The 23,616-nt window shown below is 40.1% G+C and overlaps 1 protein-coding gene and 1 non-coding gene across 2 annotated transcripts in view; both read left to right on the forward strand.

Annotated features, from left to right (window-relative positions):
- Positions 1–3,918: 3,918 nt before the first annotated feature.
- Positions 3,919–23,616, forward strand: part of PCSK1 (proprotein convertase subtilisin/kexin type 1) — a 68,851-nt gene continuing 49,153 nt past the window's right edge. Inside the window, exon 1 of the mRNA XM_056537634.1 lies at positions 3,919–4,490. Coding sequence (XP_056393609.1) covers positions 4,308–4,490 — 183 coding nt within the window. The 5' untranslated portion in view covers positions 3,919–4,307. The remainder of the gene's footprint in view (positions 4,491–23,616) is intronic.
- LOC130337448 (U2 spliceosomal RNA) lies at positions 20,785–20,978 on the forward strand. Its single transcript, XR_008878330.1, has one exon. It is a non-coding gene; the product is annotated as a U2 spliceosomal RNA (small nuclear RNA).

Raw genomic sequence — 23,616 nt, forward strand, 5'->3', positions numbered from 1 at the left:
CGTTCGGGCAGCAGGTTTAGGGCACAGGCGGAGCTTCCTGATGTCACCGTTGCTGTTTCCCCAAGCCTGCTCACAGACGGACCCAGCAGAGAAGCAGAAGTGGTGATGTCAGGAAGCTCCGCCCATGCCCCAAGCCTGCCAATCGAACAGAGAAGTATAACTGAAGAATGGGACCACAGATCGGGGACAGATAAGTAAGATTATCGCTCAGCCACCATATCTGGAGGCCAGGACTTGTGGTACCGTGAATGATGCATTTGGGATAACATTTCATGTTTGGGATACAATTGCCTGAATGTATCGTGTCTTTTCATGGTTGCGCCTTTGTGCTTTATATGTTATCCCAGTTAGTGAACACGATCATGTAGGGTGTCCATGGGCCTTATATTAATCTTAAAAAATAATTACGCCGTCTTTTTGTATTTATTTAACTGGCTGTGATTTATTATCTTTTGAATGTAGTCTATCTATTACTTGTCTCCTGATGAGGCCAGGGTGACCCTGGTGGAAACACGTTGAGACTTATTGTCATATTGTGACACTTGGAGGATTTGTCATGGTTATATACCTATCCATCCATTAGGTTTTACACAACACAAGATAGACTACTTATTGTTATTGGTAACGATACTTATTTGTAGCGACACCACTGGTCCACAGCACCCAGACACAATTACCTTTGCACATACAGGGTGGTGCATTGCATTTGCTCATTTCCCTGTAGGAGTTTCTGCCCCCTTGGGGTTATATATGTGTGGTACAGATTTTTTCTTTTTTCGATAATTATCTTTTAAATATCTTAAGTAAAAGTTATATTTTAGCCACATCTGTCTTTATTATCATCAGGTTACCAACAGGTTAGTGTGGTGACACTGATGACAGTTTTCCTTTAAAGTTTTAAAGCGTAAGTGTTATTAATATAAACTTTTGACATGTTGTCCAGACATGTCAAAAGCTTAGATCTCACTAAGTCTCAGTGCTAAACCCGCAATAATCGCCAACTATGGGGCTCTCTCACTCTAAAGACTAATGCAATGAAAAAAAGTTAGATTTGACTGACAGCCGGGGAGTGAAGAGCGATGTCTATTATTTAATCGTCCATGCAAGAATTGACCATGGAGGTTGCACATGTAGGTGTCATAATATAAATTCCGGCCATGTAGAGACAGGTCTTCCAGATGACCACTCATGAATTTCTCATTGCACAAGTCTCTGCCTGTGACGCAGAAGTAACCCATTACATTACCTGCTTCAGATGTCAGTGAACAAATAATTGGAATGGAAACCGTGACATCATGTATGTGTAAAGAATACAGTATGACTCAGACTGTATATAGGAACGGTCGAATGTGCTCTGGATCCCTGCTCACTGACCCTTGCCTTCCTATAAGCCTGGAATCCAAAAATGCATATTGTGATCTGTGATGTTTCAGTTAGGGGCTTGACTAAGGGCTGGCCTCACTTACATAGAATATACCCTACTTCTAAACCTTGCAATATTCCTCACAAGTACAAGCATTTGACTGGAACATTGCAAATATTTTAGATCCAAGGTTTGTTAATAAACCACCAGAGCAAGCAGCTGCAGCCGCCTGATGGAGTTTGAGGCGATTCCTATGCTGTCCAGTGCTCTGGTGCTGAAATAGCTCTGCTTGCACAGCCAGATGGACTTATCATATGCTATTATCCAGTGTTTGCCAACCAGTGTGGGCATGCTGTCCGGGCATGCTGAGAGTTGTAGTTTTGCAACAGCTGGAGGCGCACTGCTTGGAAAACACTGCTATAGTCAACAAACCTGACACTAAACCTGAAGTCTGTCTTATCTACATTACTTTTCCAGTTAAATACAATCTATTGTTCCATGGTATTAGCCATTTTCTCCCAGGGACAGATTGACTATGGGTTGACTAGGTGTCCTTATAGGAGATTAGTGATGAGTAGTCAAAAAAAACATGTCTGACATAATGGTTGCTCCTTTCTCTCCCTTATCTCAGAGCCTCCATATACATTCCATGTATATGTGTGTGAATGACATCAGCAGCTCCTATTGTACAATCTTCAAGCCGTGTTCACACGTTCAGGTTTTTTCATTGCAATTATTGAATTCAATGGCATCAGCAGCTTCTCTTGCAGAAACTCTAGACTATGTTCACACGTTCAGGTTTTCTCATTGCAATTATTGAATAATAACACCAATACACACACATTTAGTAGACATTTATTGGTTATTTCATTCTGGCATTTGAGGCTGTGTGCATTGTCAGGCTGTGTTCACACATTACACATTATTTTAACCATGATTTTGGTCATTCACTAAAAGTAAAAAACAAAAAGAGTAGTACTGCAACACAGTAATGTAACATGTGAACAAAGCCTTAAAGGGGTACTGCAGACAGAATTAACTTCTTCCCTAGGGGATAAGTTGCTGACCGCCATCTCAGTCAAGAGCGCGTGCCGTATACCTCTAGATGGAATACACTCCATTAATTTTAATTAAGCGTATGCTGTCTAGAGGTAGATGACACGCGCTTCTTACTGAGCGGGACAGGAGGGGGAGCAGTGGTCAGACCCCCGCAATCAGCTACTTATCCCTTATGCTGTTGATAGGGGCTAAGTTAATTCTGGCGGCAGTACCCCTTTAAAGGAGTACTCCGGCGTGCACTTTTTTCCTTTTATCCCGTCCGGGCTGCAAAATAAAAGAAAACACACTTTCTCTTACCTGCCAACGAGCCCCCGGAGCTCCGGTACACTCCGGTACAGGTGTTCGGTCCCCAGGCTGTATTCTTCTTACTTCCTGTTAGCCCGGCACGTCACACGGAGCTTCAGCCTATCACCGGCCGCAGCGATGTCCCGCCTCAGCCAGTGATAGGCTGAAGCTCCGTGTGATGTTCCGGGCTAACAGGAAGTAAGAAGAATACAGCCTGGGGACCGAACACCTGTACCGGAGTGTACCGGAGCTCCGGGAGCTCGTTGGCAGGTAAGAGAAAGTGTGTTTTCTTTTATTTTGTAGCCCGGACGGGACAAAAGGAAAAAAGTGCGCGCCGGAGTACTCCTTTAATGAATTATGATAATGCTAATGGAACATAGAGTACAGAGATACATTTAGCAGATATAACAGAGCTAAGTCTGTAATTTGGAAAACCCTTTGTGATGTCACAATGTGTTATAAATAAGACTGCAATGCAATGCCAAAGAACTCAATCAATGACAAATGTTCGGTGACACTACAAATAATGCATTGTATTATGGGGATGAGTTATGGAATTGTATAGATAATGCATGATATCAAAGAATATTACATGGAAAATTATTCACATCTATCTAAATTATTCACATCCTTCTATCTCTATCTATCTATCTATCATCTATCTATCTGTCTATCATCTATCTATCTATCTATCTATCTATCATCTATCTATCTATCTGTCTATCATCTATCTATCTATCTATCTATCATCTATCTATCTGTCTATCATCTATCTATCTATCTATCTATCTATCTGTCATATATCTAATCTATATATCTATGTACCATATGTATCACATAACTCCTGATACCATATATCTCTTATCTCTCCATATATACATATACATAAATGTATTGAATTTAATTTTTTGTGATCCTGGGCTGTTAGTCATATGACATACTAATTGTATTAAATTTGATTTCTCGAGAAATCAGTAGATATGTATTAAAGTAGATATTTCTTATATATCTAATCAATATATTTATGTACCATATACTGTATCTCATATCTTTCCATATATTCATATACACAAGTGTTGTATTGCATTTTATTTCTCGTGATCCTGGGCTGTTAGTCATATGACATGGTAGTGTAGACTCATGTAGAAAAACATACAGTTGTCTGTGCCAGTGGAGCTTTCTATTGACACTCAGTGGAAGCAGCTGATCTGGAGCCTGTTTGAGCATGATATTGCTGTTTCCTTCAGTCAGTGTGGGCGTCTCCTTGTCTAATTACACGGACTGATCTCTCCGTGGGCAGTGGAGCTACGTGAATCCCTGCTTCCTATTTTAGCATCTCTCCTCCCTTGGGAATACCGTATAGATTTAAGACGCTGCAAGTGTGCTTGACGTAGTTTTGACGTGTAAATACTCATTTCCATTGACTGTGGAGAAAGGTTCTTGTTGGTTGTTTTTTTTTTCCAGCCACAGACTCCACACGAGAAACCTGCTCCTGACATCTGCTCACTAGGCAACAAGGCGAAAGCGAAGGGTTTTATATTTAATACAGGTTTAAAGAGCAGTAATATCCTTGGTGAATATTGCACAGATACGTGTTGAAATGGAAGGAGGATGCTGGCCTTACAAGTGCATTGCTGTGGTGTCTATCTTCTCGTCATGCTGCTTACTATTCGTGTCTGGCGTAGAGAGACGATATGTGAATGAATGGGCGGCAGAGATCCCGGGTGGTCCAGAAGAAGCAGAGTTGCTAGCAAAAGAACTGGGCTATGAATTACTTGGTCCGGTAAGCCAAAACATTTTTCTATATTGATTATTCTGTTACTGTATACATGCTGTAGAAATTCATATAAGCTGGTGACGGTCAGTGGGGGAGTGCTTGCTATTAGTTTGCCATGTTCTTCCAAATGTTACCTGGCACATCCCACCTGTACTGTGCTCTCATTGTATTAAATTGTCTCTCCACTTTACCTAAACAGATGTTTACAGCCTTGCAGAAAATGGCATCATTCATTCATAAATACTGCACTCATGACTAGCACCTTGTTCCCCCTCTGTGCTTACATCACTCTTAGGAGTGCAATATACTGCATATCAGCTTAACTGTATGTAATATTTACACTAAACTATATGACTTTTCAAATGGTAACCTCATATAATATTCGGATTCTTATTATGCAGTTTGTGACATGTGATTTCTGTAACCACACATTTCTGAAAACAATATGAACTCCAAAGGTTTATCTGCATGAGACTGACTGACTGCCAATACACCCATTTCCCTTAGTATCTCCTTTCATGCAGTGCATGCATTGAAGGGGTTAAATGATGCAAACAGGTTTCCATTGTAAGGGCAAAGTCAAATGTTTAACCTCCTGGATAAGATTGGGATATTTCGTCATAGATTCATCATGAGGATTTAGGCATCTGCATGTAATACTGATGCTGGCAGATGAGAGAATGGATTTGGTAATGTGAGTCATACAGTTACCGAGCTGCCACTGGAAATCACAATCTTTTTATTGCGTATGTTGGGTAGGGGGTTCAGTCAGGTGGCATCACAGCTCCTTATACTCACTGCTTTCCAGCCACATTATAAAGAGAATTACAATATGAGAGCCCACAGCTTACAAGACACACATCAGTATCATTAACATTATTCTCTGGAGAAGTATTTATCACATTTTATTTCTCTATTTTCAATATGGCTGTTGCTTTTTTACCAGCATCTGTTAGCTAGAGCCACTGAACTGTGTCACACATAAGCCTTATGACATCTAGGCACCAACACAATGGGCTTACATTATATAACCCGTCATCTGTCCAAGGCATTCTGTTAAACCAGAATGTTGACTACACACAATTTATCTTTTTTAAGTATAGAGTCAGCATCAAAAATAACTTTTATAAACAATACATAAACAAATAAATAAATAACATTAATACAACAAACAGAAGATGATTGAAATCAGGTCTGTTTGTCCAACAATTAGGCTATCACTTCACTGACAGGACATAAAAAAGATGTTTTGATTTAAGGTCCCCATACACTTTAGCGAAATTCAGCCGACCCATCAATTACAGCAGGGCCAGTAGACTCTCTAATGTAAAGAGTAGGGTCGACCATGTTGGATTTAATTGCCCGACTCTCTGTCTAGCAATAGCTTATATCACCTCTTCTCTGTTGGCTGAATGAACACTTGGCCAACAGGTATTGGAAGCTGCATGGGCACCTTAGTGTTTTAAGGCAGACCTGTCAGAAGGAAAACATGGGTGTAAGTTGGCACAAAGCAAGATATGGCTAGTCATAGATATAAGCCTTTTTGTTATGATGTCTGGCATTTCTCTTTCTCTAGTGTAGAAGTAGAAAAAAGAGAGACTGATACCGGCACCTCGTGTATTACCCTCAATAGCACCACAAATTGAGCACAGGGAGTACCCGTGTTTGCTGGTGAATGGCCACTCACCTCAAGTTAGTAGAAAAAGAGCCTATCACCCCAATAATGGGGTACAGATGCCCTGGAACTGTTGCCATGCCAACGGGTTACAGGAAGCAAGAACACCTTGTCCTGGGAAACATGAAGATGTTGTATAGGAAAGAACCCTTTGGTGTCAGGCGCTGCAGACTCTGAGACATCAAATGGAGAATGGAGCCAGAGGTGGTATCAGAGATCCTCAGCAGGACCGTTTATTAAATATAAAAATAATAAAAATAGTTCAAACCAAGAAAGGCTATGGCACAGCAGGTGTAATGAATTACTCGGGAGATAGCCTCAGGGTCGGCGTCTGTGGGTGGCGGGGTGCTGACTCTATATGAAAACCATGTAGTACGAGAATATATCAATCACAAGAAGAAAAGAACAGAGTCGCAACTCACCGCACTGTACTGTAAAACTTCAGGCTTTAATGCAACATGCCACAGGGTCCATAAACAAAGACGTCCGACCTCGGGAGAAGACGGGGAGGGTGCAGGGGAAAAACAGAGTAGACAACAGACTGTTTCACATCCAGTGATGCTTCATCCAGTCTCTAAAACTCAGGTGATCCTGTGTGTTTAAATCACCTGAAGTCACGTGATACAGGTAAAACAAATATACAGCATATGTATATATATTAAACACAAACCTTTCCAAAAACACTCAAATAGTGAAAATAAGGTAAAAAATAGGATCTAACCTAGCGTAAATGCGATTATATGAACGGTGAAAGGTCATTCCTTTCATTAAGTCCCATTGGACCTATTTCGTTCAGTCTACTTATCCAGTAGATTTCTCGCTGTGCGAGCCGTAGCTCCTTATTCACATCGCTCATATTGTCATATATGCATTCTATGCCCGCAAAGTGAAGTGCTCTCGGGTCATTATTGTGTACAGTACGCATGTGTGCAATAAAACGGGATGCTCCTACTCCTGTTTTTAGAGAGTACAGGTGTTCTCTAATACGTTTAAACAAATGTCTTTTTGTTTTACCCACGTAGTATAACCCGCAGTTGCATATTATGCAGTATACCACGTGGGTGCTGCGGCAAGTTATAAACTGCTTTACATAAATATTATAACCACCTAGATTGAATGTACTTTTAGCTAAATTAAGGTTACATTGGGAACAATTTCTGCATGGGTAGTTACCATTTGGGGCTATATTGCTCAACCAATTCTTTTTTTTTCCAATCATTATTTCTTTGTCTTCTTTTAATAAAACCTCCTATAGTGTTGTTACTTTTATAGGTAACAATAGGTTTGCGCTCAGCTACTTCTTGTAAATCTACATCATGTTCCAACAAAAACCAGTTTTTATGTATAGCATTACGAATCGCATTGTTCATGTTGGTATTCTGAAAAGAGAAGATACATTTTTTATTTTCTACAGTATTAATGGCTTTTTTCTTTGGGCTTTTTAAAATGTCTTCTCTACTTTTGTTATTAACCTTTTCCATGGCACTTTAAAGAACTTTTTCTGGATACCCCCTAGCTCTAAAATCTTTGAGCATGGTCTCTGCTTGGTTTTTAAACTTGATGGGATCATTATTAATTCTTTTCAGACGCATTTACGCTAGGTTAGATCCTATTTTTTACCTTATTTTCACTATTTGGGTGTTTTTGGAAAGGTTTGTGTTTAATATATATACATATGCTGTATATTTGTTTTACCTATATCACGTGACTTCAGGTGATTTAAGCACACAGGATCACCTGAGTTTTAGAGACCGGATGAAGCATCACTGGATGTGAAACAGTCTGTTGTCTACTCTGTTTTTCCCCTGCACCCTCCCCGTCTTCTTCCGAGGTCGGACGTCTTTGTTTATGGACCCTGTTGCATGTTGCATTAAAGCCTGAAGTTTTACAGTACAGTGCGGTGAGTTGCGACTCTGTTCTTTTCTTCTTGTGATAAAAATAATAAAAAGATTGCCCTCCCTTCCCTTCCTCAGATCAGTATATCAGTATTTCTCTAGTGGCTGTCGGTCACAATGAGGAAGCAAGTAGTAAGATGCAAGTGGGCCAGTGGGTGGTAATAAAGCAGACATGGGCCACAATTTGGTTGTCAGGTCTTTTCTGTCGGATTTCCATTCTGCGTGGAAAAAGAGGTAAGAGCTTGGGAGAAAGATCTGATGTTGTTAACAAAAGATTGCAGGATGCTTCTCCATGTAAAGTTGCTGATGGCAGGCAGTTCTTAACAGTCAAAATTGTACTTTCACATTCATATAATAGCCACAGCCTTAGTTAGTGGAAAAGGGGCAATGGGCCCTGTCTGTTTCAATAGATGGAATTTCAATGATGGGACACCTACTTATATTAGACTGTTGATATGACATATGTCTAGGTTGGGAAGACCCCTTATCTATGGAATGATTCAAAACCTGAGAATTGTTTATAACATATTGACAGCATAACATTATTAAACAGCCCCATTATTTCATAGGCAGGTACAAGAAAATGTAATATACCTCTGAGGACTCAACTACACATCTTCATCTATCCATTTCAGTGTAAAATGATGGAGTGTGTAGGTTGAGTGAAGTAGGGCCCTCACAATCCTCCAACACTCATGCCCACTCGGTTCTGCTGAGTTTGCCAGTACTCTGAATGGGCATAAAGGAAAAGCTACTGCCAGACACCTCTGGGGGCAACTTACTTCCCCTAATACAAAAGGATTGGTCATGATGAAATCTAACATGGTCAACTGTTCCATGACATCTGCCATCGTGGAGACTCAGGCGGCCCTATACATCCTAAACAATGGCATCTTCAGTAGTGTTGAGCGGCATAGGCCATATTCGAATTCGCGAATATTTGCGAATATATGGACGAATATTTGTCATATATTCGATAAATTCGCATATTCGTAATCTTCTTGTTTTATTTTCGCATATGTGAAAATTCACGTATGCGAAAATTAACATATGTAAAAATTAGCATATACAAAAATTAGCATAAGCGTAAATTCGCATATGCGAAAATTAGCATATGCAAATTTTCGCACACGACAGTCTCACACAGTAGTATTAGAGCCTTCTTTACACCACACAAGCTGGAAGCAGAGAGGAGTGATGTGTACTGTGAAAAAAAAATGAATATTCGTAATTACGAATATATAGTGCTATATTTGTGAATATTTGCGAATTTGCGAATATGCGATATTCGCGAATAAAATTTGCATTGCGAATATTCACGAGCAACACTAATCTTCAGCAGAATTTAATCTTATGTATATAGCCAGCCAAGGGCTCAAATACTTGACACAAAATATTTAATTTATCTGTATTTCTACTTGTCTATAGGTTTGGGAGTTAGTTCATATGGATTTGAAAACTCACACAGATAGTGTGTTATTTGCAAACTTGCCATTTATCCGGTCACTTTGTTACACTTGAGTGCACATTAAATTCTAAGTGAAGATAAACAGGAGAGGCAACAATACATATTTACTTTATAACACTGAAAAATACTGTAACTTATTGTAATTTCTGACAATGGAGACTGATTAGCTGGAGGCTTATCTTGTGAAAAAATATTATTAATCTATACACAGTAGAATAGATACTATAAATACATCATAGTTAAATTGTTCATGCAAATACAGGTGTGTGACAACATCACAAAGCCGTCTTTCCCTGAAATCTAGATCCTTCAGCCGATTACAGTCTCCTGGTTATGGCAGAATGTAATCTGTCAATATACGGATATAATCTCTTAGGTTTGACAACAACCTTTATAATACAATTATATAATAATGTAACAAACAAGCAATGTTCCAGCAACTAAACATTGCATTTAACTTAAGAATGCTTAACCATAATTTTAGTAAAACTACATAACTAGTACTAGTTATGTCTTTTTCATATTGCTATAACAAAATTATTATTATTATTGTTTGTTGCTATTAATATTACGAATAATAAATAGTCAAATCTGCACATATACATTATATTGGTAGAATTTAATGGTCCTAAAATTTAGAAAGGGAAAAATGAAAAAAACTGCAACATATGTAAATGTTACCATATATTAATGGAACCATAGGTGTTTTACTATTGCTGTTTGTGTGTTTATGTTTGTAATAAACAACTACAGCAAACAGAGCAGCAAAGTAATTGGAAGACTGCAATATATAATGCCTTATACACGTAGTAGAGCTATATGCATGGAACCTGTACAGTGTCATAATTGATGTCCGCAATTCTGCGCATTGAAAAAATAAACCCTTCATATGACACTGTAGTATAGATACTATGGGGGACTTTATCATTGTAGGTGACACATTTTTGTACACCTTTATTTTGTGTGCTGTTAATGTGTAGGTGCACTAAATTTATTAACTGGTCGCAGGGCATTTGATAATTTTGTACAGATACATTTCCCGACATTTACGTTTTTCTCTGGTTTACTCGTGCATAATTTTGGGACTTTTCTACACACACACACACCAAAAAGCTAAGCCATGTCTGGATTGGTGTATATTTGCAACTTTATGGAGGTGTTTGCACAAAAATTTGCAACATTTTTAAAAAATTGCAGTTGATAAATTAATTGACACTGCAAAAGTCAAAATCAAAACATTGTACAACACAGACATTTGGGAAAACATGTGGACCCACAAAAGCTGCAAGAAAAAAAACTTCCACGTGCAGCAGTGCGCCTAAATAGCAACCGGTATACACCTAAAAACAACTCCAAAGCCAATGATAAACCTTCCCGTATATTCTTTCTTAATTATTCTCAATGGCTTCAGGTTACAGTCAGTCAGTCTGGATCCATGGCATGTGTAAAAACCAACCAGAGTAGGCATTTTAGGGAGGGAAGCACCTGTATTACTGAAGTGCATGCACTGACTGGCTTTCTAGTAGAACCTTTCTACAGTATAATGAGGTATTTTACTGCTCCTTACCAGTGCCAGGATGAGCTGCTGTTTTGGACAATATGAGAGGGCAGTTCCATTTAATTAACTAGTACTCTGTGTTGTGTTCTGTTCATGACCCTAGAATAGTGCCTGTCCTCTACACAGCTTCCAGAGGCTCTTTCTGATGTTTATGTAAAGACTTTGTTTATTTATGTTAGTTTTCTGGTTAATGTCTACTTTTTCTTATTTTGTTTTATTTTGTGGGCTTTAATAAATATAATAGTGTATGTAATAGTTTCAACTTAACAATTAATAGTGTATTTTGAGGGACCAACAAGGGTTTAAGGAGCATGGTTGCAGGGGGTGCGCCTGCAACTGTGCCGATGGGGGGGGGGGGGTCTAGAGATATGGGACACCTGTCATTGATCTCTGGCTGAGCACAGATATCAACTGCATTTGTAAAGTGTAAGCAACAGTATAAAGCCAGTGGCCCCCTGCTCTGTCACTTAACAGGAGGAAGCAAGGATTTCTTATCCAACCAGATTTTAGTTATTCCCCTGTGGACCACTGTGAATTTTATGATGCCTAAGAGTTCTTATGCTGCCTGAATAATAAGTCATTAGGGCAGTCCCCTGTGGTTTTCTTGTGCCCTTCCATCCTTCATTTATAGATTTCTTCTTGTTTGGGTATAGGGAGAGGTCTATCAATCAAGGCTGGTGGGCAGGCAGAAAGCATTGGGCACCTCCCTGATGCCTCAGGCATCATGAAAGTGTTAACAGATTCCCTAAATAAGTCTAAATCATTGTAAAAAAAAAAGAGTTTACTAAGCAGACAATTCAGAGCAAGACTTGTGGTCCTAGAACAGCAAAGCTAATGCAGGAACAGAAGTCTTAGATTTGTAGTTCTGGAAATGGAGGTTTCAGGTTAATACCCTAAAATGACCCTTTCCTTCAACTAAGCACCTAAGAATGAGTTGGAATTTACATGTAAAAGTTAATGGCTCTGGTACAGGTTTCGGGACGCAAACTCAGATTTAGGGTTCAGAATACAGGTATAGGATTTACGGAGCAGGCTCAGATTAGAGTTTAGGGTCGAGTGCAGTTCAGACAAACACCTGTGTGGCTACCATTACCTCGACCCAGACTGGGGGGTTAGGAGAGATCATTACACCTATTTTTCTAGTCTCCAATAAAATCTGCCTAGCAACGGTGAAATTATAGAGCAAGTGGTGCCTGAGATGTTTGTCAATTGCTATTCTCTCATCATTATATTAATGTAACTTTAGCCAAACCAAGTGTATGTCTAGGACTCCCAAATCTTTTAGCATGGGAAGGTCTCTGACATTTCCTTCAAATTATCTAGATTTTTTTCCATTTTATTTTGGAGTCTGTATAAAGGACCGAAGACAGTATATGGGGGGAGCATTATAGTAGTTATATTCTTGTATATAAGAAAGAGTGTTATAATAGGGGGCAGTTAAAGTTTTATATATACAGGAGGCAATATTTTGAAGATATATATATATATATATATATATATCTAAAGTGGACACATAGATGTTACCTTTCCTGTACTGTATCAGTGTAAAATGACAGGTTTTACCATGTCCGATGTATTCTCCATTGTTTTCTTGTATAGTTCATTCAAGTATCTAAATCATCCATATTCAGAAATGATGAAATTTCTGAATATGGATTATAGTAATAATATTTAGTTTACATTCAAATTTTGGTGGTTGTGAGGTCTCAGTCACACTAGTAAATAGCATTACAATTCTTTATATATTTTATATCCAAGATTAAAACTATACAAGTATACTTTTGAGGGAGAGGGTAATTTAGGAACAATACTGTTTCAGTATAATGCATTTTTAAAATCAATTGTTCATTCTAAATTACATTTATAGTAAATTCACTTTGGTTGATCTGACCCCTTAAATATCCAGTTTATGCAGCAAATGCAGGGAACCAAACCTTTTAAAACTAACTTTGATGTCACTTGATGATTTTGGAATTGAATAATCCTTATTATGAATTTTGTCTATTGTTGTGATATCTGTATAAGATTATATCACTGTGCCCTGTCAGAGCTTACAAATATAAAGGGTCTATTGCAGTAATTCCCAACCAGTGTGCCTCCAGATGTTGCAAAACTACAACTTCCATCATGCTTGGACAGTCAAAGTTGGAGGCCCACTGGTTGGGAAACACTGGTCTACTGCAATCCAGGTCGCCTAAATAATTGACAGGTGATAAAGGTCTACAGTAGTCAGACCTTTTATGTCCAGACCTGTGCCCATGCCTATAGGATCCTGTGGTAATGGTCCATGTTTAGATTTGAGAGAGTTATGGATTTGGATAGGAATATTAGTAAAATATTGCACTTAAATGGGCACTGTCAGATCCAAAACCTTTTTTATGTTGTACATCTTCGCAAAACATTAACCTTTCTAATATACTACATAAGAAAATTTTCTTTCCTTTTTTTATAGAAATCATGGCTTATAAAATCATGGCTTTGTCCAAGCTGAAGCACAGGCATGGACAAAGGCCAGTAAGTGAGGGTGGGCTAGCACTCCTCTGTGCTCTCTCCTGTCTGATAGTACTCCTCTGTGCTCTGTCCTGTCTGATCGTACTCCTCTGTGCTCTTTCCTGTCTGATAGTACTCCCCTGTGCTCTCTTCTGTCTGATAGTACTCCTATGTGCTCCCTCCTGTCTGATAGTACTTGTCACGATTCGGCAGGCTGGATGTGGATCCTCTGTGCCAGAGAGGGATAGGCGTGGACCGTGCTAGTGGACCGGTTCTAAGCTGCTACTGGTTTTCACCAGAGCCCGCCGCAAAGCGGGATGGTCTTGCAGCGGCGGTAGCAACCAGGTCGTATCCACTAGCAACGGCTCAACCTCTCTGACTGCTGAAGATAGGCGCGGTACAAGGGAGTAGACAAGAGCAAGGTCGGACGTAGCAGAAGGTCGGGGCAGGCAGCAAGAATCGTAGTCAATAAAGCAATAGCAGGAGGTCAAGTACACAGTAAGGACAAACACAGTAACGCTTTCACTAGGCACTAAGGCAACAAGATCCGGCAGGGGAGTGCAGGGGCAGTGATCAGATATAGCCAGGGAGCAGGTGGAAGCCAATTAAGCTAATTGGGCCAGGCACCAATCATTGGTGCACTGGCCCTTTAAGTCTCAGAGAGCTGGCGCGCGCGCGCCCTAGAGAGCGGAGCCGCGCGCGCCAGCACATGACAGCAGGGGACCGGGACGGGTAAGTGACTTGGGATGCGATTCGCGAGCGGGCGCGTCCCGCTATGCGAATCGCATCCCCGCCAGCAATGTCAGTGCAGCGCTCCCGGTCAGCGGGTCCGACCGGGGCGCTGCAGGGAGAGAAACGCCGCGAGCGCTTCGGGGAGGAGCAGGGACCCGGAGCGCTCAGCGTAACAGTACTCCTCTGTGCTCTTTCCTGTTTGATAGCACTCCTCTGTGCTCTTTCCTGTCTGATAGTACTCCTCTGTGCTCTCTTCTGTCTGATAGTACTCCTATGTGCTCCCTCCTGTCTGATAGTACTCCTCTGTGCTCTCTCCTGTCTGATAGCACTCCTCTGTGCTCTCCTGTCTGATAGCACTCCTCTGTGCTCTCTTCTGTCTGATAGCACTCCTCTGTGCTCTCTCCTGTCTGATAACACTCCTCTGTGCTCTCTCCTGTCTGATAGCACTCCTCTGTGCTCTCTCCTGTCTGATAGGACTCCTCTGTGCTCTCTCCTGTCCTATCAGACAGCAGAGTGCTAGCCCACCCTCACTCACTGGACTTTGTCCATGCCTGTGCTTCAGCTTGGACAAAGCTATGATTTTATAAGCCATGATTTTATGAAAAAGGAAATAAAATGTTCTTATGAAGTATATTAGAAAGGTTAATGTCTTGACCCCTTAAAGGAGTACTCCGGGATAAGAAAACATATCCTCTATCCTAAGGATAGGGGATAAGTTTCAGATCGTGGGTACTCCTTTAACCCCTTCCCTTTTTTGGGGATGTTTACATTTATGCACTTTAGTTTTTTCCTCCTCACCTTCTAAAAATCATAACACTTTCAATTTTCCACATCCATATAAGGACTTGTTCTTTGTGTCAACAATTTTACTTTGTAATACTATTAATAATTTTACCGCAAAATCTACGGCGAAACCAGAAAAAAAATATTTGTGTGGCATTTGTTTATTCTGTAGGTCCATACGGTCGCAAGGATACCAAATTTATATAGGTTTAATTTTATTTTACTACGAAAAAAAAAAAAATAGATCTTTGTGGGGCAAAATTGAAAAAAATAAATGCCATTTTGTAACTTTGGGGGGCTTCCGATTCTACACAGTGCCCTTTTCGGTAGGTCTGTAGGTGAATACTTAAAAAAATAATATATATAACTTTTTTTTCTTACATGTACTGCATGGAGTTTTCCTGCATCTTTGCGTAGATTTCCTCCCACACTTTATAGACCATAGTAAGGTTAACAGGCTTCCTATGACATTAGCCATAGATTGAGATCATTTATTTGTATGCGTATGTATGTGCGTATGTACTTGAGATAGGAAAATCACATTTCAAGCCTCATCACACATTGGATTCAAACCTAATCAATTAGTTTGCAGAATTCTGTGATCTTAATACAGAATATATATTTATCTCTTATTATATTTAAATGTATATAATAATAATTATATATATACATATACATTTATCATTGTAAAATTTACCACTGTACCTGAGGTTGCTAAAGAAGTAGGGACGTGGGCAGATTTTAACAGATGTATGTTTATCTCACATCATTTTACATTTCTCAGCTTGCAGTTATGTTATTTTACTATTTGAGTGAGGAATGAAGTGTTTGCTTTTGCATACATTCATCTAGTGCCAACACACATTGATAAACCATACCATGAAATCCACCTGCCTAATATTGGATAGGTCCCTTTATGTCACCAGAAGGCTTTTTTTCAGGCTTTTTTTTTTTTTAAACTGCAACTGCACGTTTTGAGCCAATGCCAGAAGTGTATTCAAAAGAAACAGGAAATATAAATGAAGGACGTATACTTCTCTTTCCTACTGGATCCACTTTTGACTTTGGCACAAAAACTGCAGGGGCAGTTTTGCAAAAAAACGGCAGAAAAAACCCTGTGTGGAAACCTAGCCGAACAGTTCTGTCTTGTCCTATGATATCTGACAATACGACATTAGCAGTAGATTCTTAGGGCTAGGTTTCCACACAGGTCAGAAGTGGATACAGCAGAAAGCCCTTCCTTTATATTTCCCATTCCTTTTCATTACACTTCTGGCTTTGGCCAAAATTGCATTGGCAATTTTCCAAAAAACGCCAGAAAAAAACCTGTGTGGAAACTTAACCTATAGGGGTAATCCAGGATTAGAAAAACAGAGCTGATTGTTACAACAATTAGCACCACACTTGTCCTCAGGTTGTGTGTGATATTGCAGCTCAGTTCTCTTGATATGAATGGAGCTAAGTTATAATACCATACACAGCCAGGTGTGATTCTGTGTTTGGAAGAAATGAACTATGTTTTTTTTTTTTTCTTAATAACCCCTTAGGTCCTATAGGTTGTGAGGTGTACCATCCTGGTACCAGCTCTACCTTAGGTAGGCAATGCACAAGCTACTTGCCGTCCACATGATGTAAAAGTAAATGTGATTCATCAGACCAGGCCGACTTCTTCCACTTTGCCATGCTATAGTTCTGTTTTACACTTCCGTTTGGTAGGAGCTTTCACCAATGAATTGGCATCAGCATTGGCATTCTAACTGGTCTGCAGCTAAGCAGCCCCATATATAGAAAGTTACTATGTACTGTCTTCTAACACCAATGTATCTACACTGCTCAAAAAAAGAAGGGAACACTAAGATAACACACCAATTTTGGTGTTCTCTGGCAAATGCCAAACGTCCTGCGCGGTGTTGGGCTGTAAGCACAACCCCCACCTGTGGACGTCGGGCCCTCATACCACCCTCATGGAGTCTGTTTCTTACCGTTTGAGTAGCCACATGCACATTTGTGGCCTGCTGGAGGTCATTTTGCAGGGCTCTGGCAGTGCTTCTCCTTGCACAAAAGCGGAGGTAGCGGTCCTGCTACTGGGTTGTTGCCTCCTCCACGTCTCCTGATGTACTGGCCTGTCTCCTGGTAGCGCCTTTATGCTCTGGACACAACGCTGACAGACACAGCAAACCTTCTTGCCACAGTTCCCATTGATGTGCCATCCTCGATGAGCTGCACTACCTGAGCCACTTGCGTGGGTTGTGGACTCCATCATCCTGCTACCACTAGAGTGAAAGCACCGCCAGCATTCAAAAGTGACCAAATTATTCTTGGGCACTTTTGATTCTGTTGCCAGTTCCCCTGTTGTCCTTCTTGCACCACTTTTGGTAGGTACTATCCACTGTATCCTGGGAACATCCCTCAAGACCTTCCATTTTGGAGAGACACTGACCCTGTCATCTAGCCATCATAACTGGCCTTTGTCAAAATCTCTTAGTTACTACGAACGACCATTTTTCTTGCTTCTAACACATGAACTTCAAGAACTAACTGTACACTTATTATATGGGCAGCACAGTGGCGAAGTGGTTAGCACTGATGCCTGGCAGCTCTGGGTCCTGTCTTCAAATCTTACCATGGGCAACATCTATAAGGAGTTTGTATGTTCTTCCCATGTTTGCATAGACTTTCTCTAGGTACTCTAGTATCCGCCAGCACTCCAAAAACATACTAATAGATTAATTTGGAATTTAAATTGTGAGCCCCACTGGAATATGAGCCAATGACAAGCTCTGTACAACACTGCAGAATATGTTAGTGCTTTATAAAAAAAAAAAAAAAAGGAATTTTATTGTGTGCTATTCACCTTGACAAGCAATATAGTTATGAGATAATGTTACAGATATGGCCTTTCTTATTGTTACTCTTGGCATGACATATCCTGGGATTAATGGCACAAGATGACCTGCTTAAAAAAACATAGCTTCACCATAGGAGGTGTATATGCTATATGTGTCTATATGTTGCTATCCAATAGTTAAGATGTGAATTGCAGATTGTAGACCATTATGTATCGCCGCCCATGTAAAACTGGACTGTATTGCAACTCCCCGCTTCATGTGGGTGTGATGGCTGCAGAATGGAAGTTTTATCTGCATTGTTAGGTCATCTTGATAGCTGAAGCTATTCGTTCTTTCTTTCTTATAAAAATACACATAAACATCATGCATCAATTTCATACACATACACAGTACCACCATATGACACACATTACAGTTATAGTACTACTATATAAGACATATTACACCTATATACACGGGACAAGTGGAGTAGCGATGATACCTTTATTGGCTAACTGAGAGGATATAGATTGCAAGCTTTCAAGACCTCTTAGGTCCCTTCATGAGGCATGTGCCTTGTCCCCTGATGGAGTGCATGTTACAAGGGACATGCCTCATGAAGGGACCTAACGCTGTCCTGTGGGCTGCGGATCTTCCCGTGCAGGTCTGCTGCACTTGTGTTGGGCCCATTGTTGCATTGTTTATCATGTTCATGCACTTTATCATATTCACTGTGTTCGCTTCATTCCTTATGTTCTTTATGTACTGTAACTTTGAGAGAGAGAGGTGCAGTAGTAACCAGGTGACCCTGTCTGTCCAATGGGAACCCACAAATTGTCCTGTATATAGTTAAGGGGGGAGGAGTGGCCCCAGTCTAGTTGAGGTCTGGACTAGTTCCAGTTAAGACCTGTTCCTGAGCAGAGTTACATGTGAGCTGCAGTGTGAGAAAAGAGTTGGAAGTTTGAGGTGGATCCAGAGGGAAGCCTGAAGAAAATATCTTCTCAAGTCAGCCCCGCCATTCTGCAAGTGTTCCCCTGTACAGAAGTTGGTGAGTCATACTCTGGCGGTGATAGTAATTGGACCTTACCAGAACCCTAGTCAGCATCGGATATCTTCAAGTCTCAAATCTCAAGTCTAAATCATTCAATGGGTGAAAAGCACCATAAGTCCTGGCAAGGCAATACTGCGTGTGTTGTACCAACTACACCAGCCTCAGTAAAAGACTGTAACCCGTAACCCAGCGCCGGTTTGATAAATGCCCCGTGCCTGGCCCAGGAGAAGCTGTCTCCACAGACATACATTACACACACATCCAGACCACATTATACACACATTCATATACACGTTACACAAAATAAACATATGCATACAGGTTACATACACATACAATTTCACACACATTGCATACATAATCCTTACATACATATACACGCACATTACAAATACATACATTACCATTACATACTCATTGTCCCACACATAACACATACTCACCATTCCTGCAGTTTGTTGTCCCAGTTGAGAGAGAGCTGTAATGATCAGGGCAGAACATGTCTTTTGCTCAACTGTCTGTCCTAACTGAGCCGCATAGACCAGGTTACAACCGTCAGTAAGAAGATGCCGCTATTGGAACTTAAAGCAGCAGAAAAACAAAAGGGAATGGGAGACTTCTTGAGACCCATGCCCTGTGCCCCTCTCCATATCTCTACTTGAGTGTTCCAGAGCCCTAGCTCCTTCCCCATAGATATACCTCTGACTCTTGTGATGACTCTTTGTGATAATGCTAGAGATGTATATGTCCTTAGTAAATTAAGCTATAAAGTAACAAAATATTGTAATAAGCAAATAAAAAAATATATATATCTCCCAAGGCTTTATCCATATGATATATAAAGCATAATAAATATATGAGATTCTGGTTCTATGTTCTAGGCTAGATTATGTGTTCTTTCCATTATCCTAATTGTCTTAAGCTACCTCTTCTCTTTCCCTCTGCTTTTAAACCACATTTGTTCTCGTCTGATGTATTTGCTCCAGTCTTTTGTCAATATAGACTGAAAACAGAGTTATTGAAAGACATGGTAAACATGCTTGAACTTTGCCCATGGGAGGACACATGAGCAGGAATAATGTTCATTGGTGCAAATTTATAATACTGTTCGTGAAAAAGCTAGAAAATAGAATATTTTTTGTGTACCTAACTCTATTCTTTATATGTCACATGCAGATTTTTAGATTGTACATTTATAGCTCATATGATCCAAATGATTAAATAAAACATATTATTATTAGTAATGCTATACATATCTATCCCTACCAGTGTGTATTTATAAATTTACTCTGGGTTAATTCTCAAATTTTTGAATGATAAGACAAAAATAAAGTTTCCGAATAGCAAAACAAAGTTTTAGAAATCCCCATGAGGGTCCAATGACACTTCTTTGGATGTCACATTGAAGATGGGGCTGCACCATGGATGACTGTGGTAGTAGTTCCTACAGGGTACTTCCTGTATAGGGTCTCCTGGCTGGTTTAAAATAGGGTACTCTGTGTTAATGTCCCTTTCTTGGCATTTACAATGCAATATGGAGCAACATTCCAAAATTGGGTTTGCTGAGCTGGAGCAAAGGATCAGAATTTCACACAGGCCCGGCGCTATAATAAGGCAAGCCAAGGGGCTGCTTTGGAGCACAAAGATTACAGAGCCATGGGAGGGGCTGGGAGGGGTTTAAAAATGAAGCTTTGCTTGTGTAAGCAGAAATCCTTGCACCCGCCCTGGTTTCACAGCCTTTTCAAATTGTACTTTTATTCTCTGTGAAGTTTTCCTAGACTGTATGATTTATAGTCTATATACAGGATAGGCCATCAATCATCGCTTCTCTGCTTTTTGGCTAAGATTAAGTGTAGTATCTGTTCTTATCAGTTTAATATCTGATACATCCCCTATCTGGGGACCATATGTTAAATGGATTTTTGAGAAGGGGGACCGATTTCAAAGCTTGCTTCTATCGCCCTATGCATTGACCCGATATGGCAGGTGGTGTTACTGATATCTTGCACCCTTACCAATCAGCGATATGGTGCCCCACAATGACGTGAATAGAAGCTGAGCTGCAGGTACTCAGCAGGACCACTATGGAATGAACAGTGCACAATTTCAGGCCCCATTCACTGTTTAGTGTGAAGTGTCAAACAGCTAATATATGGTTCCCAGCAATTGGATAGGCCATCAAGCATATACCGTAGTTCTGGAAAATCCCTAAAAAGGCATTAGGTTCTACAAATTAGGTTCATTCAAATGCTTGAAGGGGTACTCCGGTGAAAAACTTTTTTTTTATTACTATTATTTTTTTTAATCAACTGGTGCCAGAAAGTTAAACAGATTTGTATATTACTTCTATTAAAAAATCTTAATCCTTCCTGTACTTATTAGCTGCTGAATACTACAGCGGAAATAATTTTCTTTTTGAAGTGATTTCCCCTGTCTGCCCAGAACAGCATATGTTTGCTATAGGGATATCCTTTTACGCTGGCAGTTCCTAAAATGGACAGAGATGTCAGCAGAGAGCACTGTGCTCATGATGTCAGCAGACAGCTCTGTGTTTCAAACGGAAAAGAATTTCCACTGTAGTATTCAGCAGCTAATAAGTACAGGAAGGATTAAGATTTTTTAATAGAAGTAATTTACAAATCTGTTTAACTTTCTGGCACCAGTGTGTAATTAAGGGGAGGGAGGGTGGGGAAGGAGGGGGGTGTAATTAAGGGGGGGTATAATTGGGGGAGGGAGTGGGGTGTAATTATGGGGGGGTGCGGGTGTGGGGTGTAATTAAGGAGGGGTGTGGGTGGGGGGTGCCAAACAAAGGGCCCACCCCGGGTGCCAAATTCTCAAGGTACGCCCCTGCTCCTCTGTGCTCTCTTCTGTCTGATAGTACTTCTCTGTGATCTCTCCTGTCTGATAGTACTCCTCTGTGCTCTCTCCTGTCTGATAGCACTCCTCTGTGATCTGTACTGTCTTATAGTACTCATCTGTGCTCTCTCCTGTCTGATAGTACTCATCTGTGCTCTCTCCTGTCTCATAGTACTCCTCTGTGCTCTCTCCTGTCTGATGGTACTCCACTGTGCTCTCTCCTGTCTGATAGGACTCCTCTGTGCTCTCTCTTGTCTGATAGCACTCCTCTGTGTTCACTCCTGTCTGATAACACTCCTCTGTGATCTGTCCTGTCTGATAGTACTCATCTGTGCTCTCTCCTGCCTGATAGGGCTCCTCTGTGCACTCTACTGTCTGATTGTACTCCTCTGTGCTCTCTCTCCTGTCTGATAGTACTCATATGTGCTCTCTCCTGTCTGATAGCACTCCCCTGTACTCTCTCCTGTCTGATAATACTCCTCTGTGATCTCTCCCGTCTGATAGTACTCCCCTGTTTTCTCTCCTGTCTGATAGTGCTCCTCTGTGATTGGTATTGGCATTTGAGCATTTACATGCTTTTTACCTGTCGAACCTAATACATTTTTAGTGATTTTCTGGAACTATATCATAGATGGCCTAACCAATTGCTGATCGGCCACTAATCAGCTATGGTAGCCCACCCTAACTTACTGGACTTTGTCCATGCCTGTGCTTCAGCTTGGACAAAGCCATGATTTTTTAAGCCATGATTTCTGTAAAAATAAAATAACATTTTCTTATGAAGTATATTAGAAAGGTTAATGTTTTGCCAAGATGTACAACATGTAAAAAGTTTTTGTATCTGACAGTGCCCATTTAAGCACAATTTTTCAGATGTGGGGTGCAATTCTGCCAGGTGTAGATCTTCCTCAGAGACAGCAGGAAAGACTGCCTAAGACGGCCTAAGTTGCATTGATATTAAAGCTTTTATAAATGGATGGTTCTAAATAATGCTAACGTAAGTCAATGGTCATGTTACCACATACATTTTTTTATAGCGAAAGCTTTCATATTAAGGTCAGTAGGAAAGAGGTTACGAATGTTTAAATATGTCATATGCACTTAAAAAAGCAGCAAGCCTCAAAACAATGCATTTTCAGCCACATTATGAAAATATGACTGCAGAGTGCACATTAGTGGGGTTACACATTATATGGGGAATTTGTAGTGAAAATGTTTTTTTATCTTAGGCTACTTTTTTCAACATAAAAACCTATTGTGAAACTAATTTTTCTGTGTTATTGCTTCATCAATTATTGCAAAAATCAATCATTTTCTAACAGGCTGCAGTAAACATTGCGCTCCCCTAAATGAGATTTACAATTTCCTATATACTCTAGTGATGAAGTTGCCAAATCTCAGGGATTCTCCTGTACAGAGGTGCCATCTGTTTTAGAAACCTACATGTAAATACATAGTCTGTGGGCAGATTGCATGTAATAGAGAGTGTACTAATCAAAGTCTGACAGTGGGTACTGTATGTGTGTACTCTGCATTGTGATCACTTAACACTGTACTTGCTCTAAGCCTGTGGATGAACTTAGAGCAAATTGATAAAGCAACAAAAAAAATACTGACCTACTTAAATTTTTGGACATTGCTAAAATAAAAAAAAATAAAAATAAAAAAACGTAAAATTATGAAAGTGTTTAGTAGACAAATTATATAAACATTCTACATTAAATTGATCTGGCTGTATTTATACCAATCCGGTGTGATTCTGATCTGTATAAGTGGAACCATTGTGTGATTTCTAG

Source organism: Hyla sarda, chromosome 1 (assembly GCF_029499605.1).
Source record: "Hyla sarda isolate aHylSar1 chromosome 1, aHylSar1.hap1, whole genome shotgun sequence".
NCBI lineage: Eukaryota > Metazoa > Chordata > Amphibia > Anura > Hylidae > Hyla > Hyla sarda.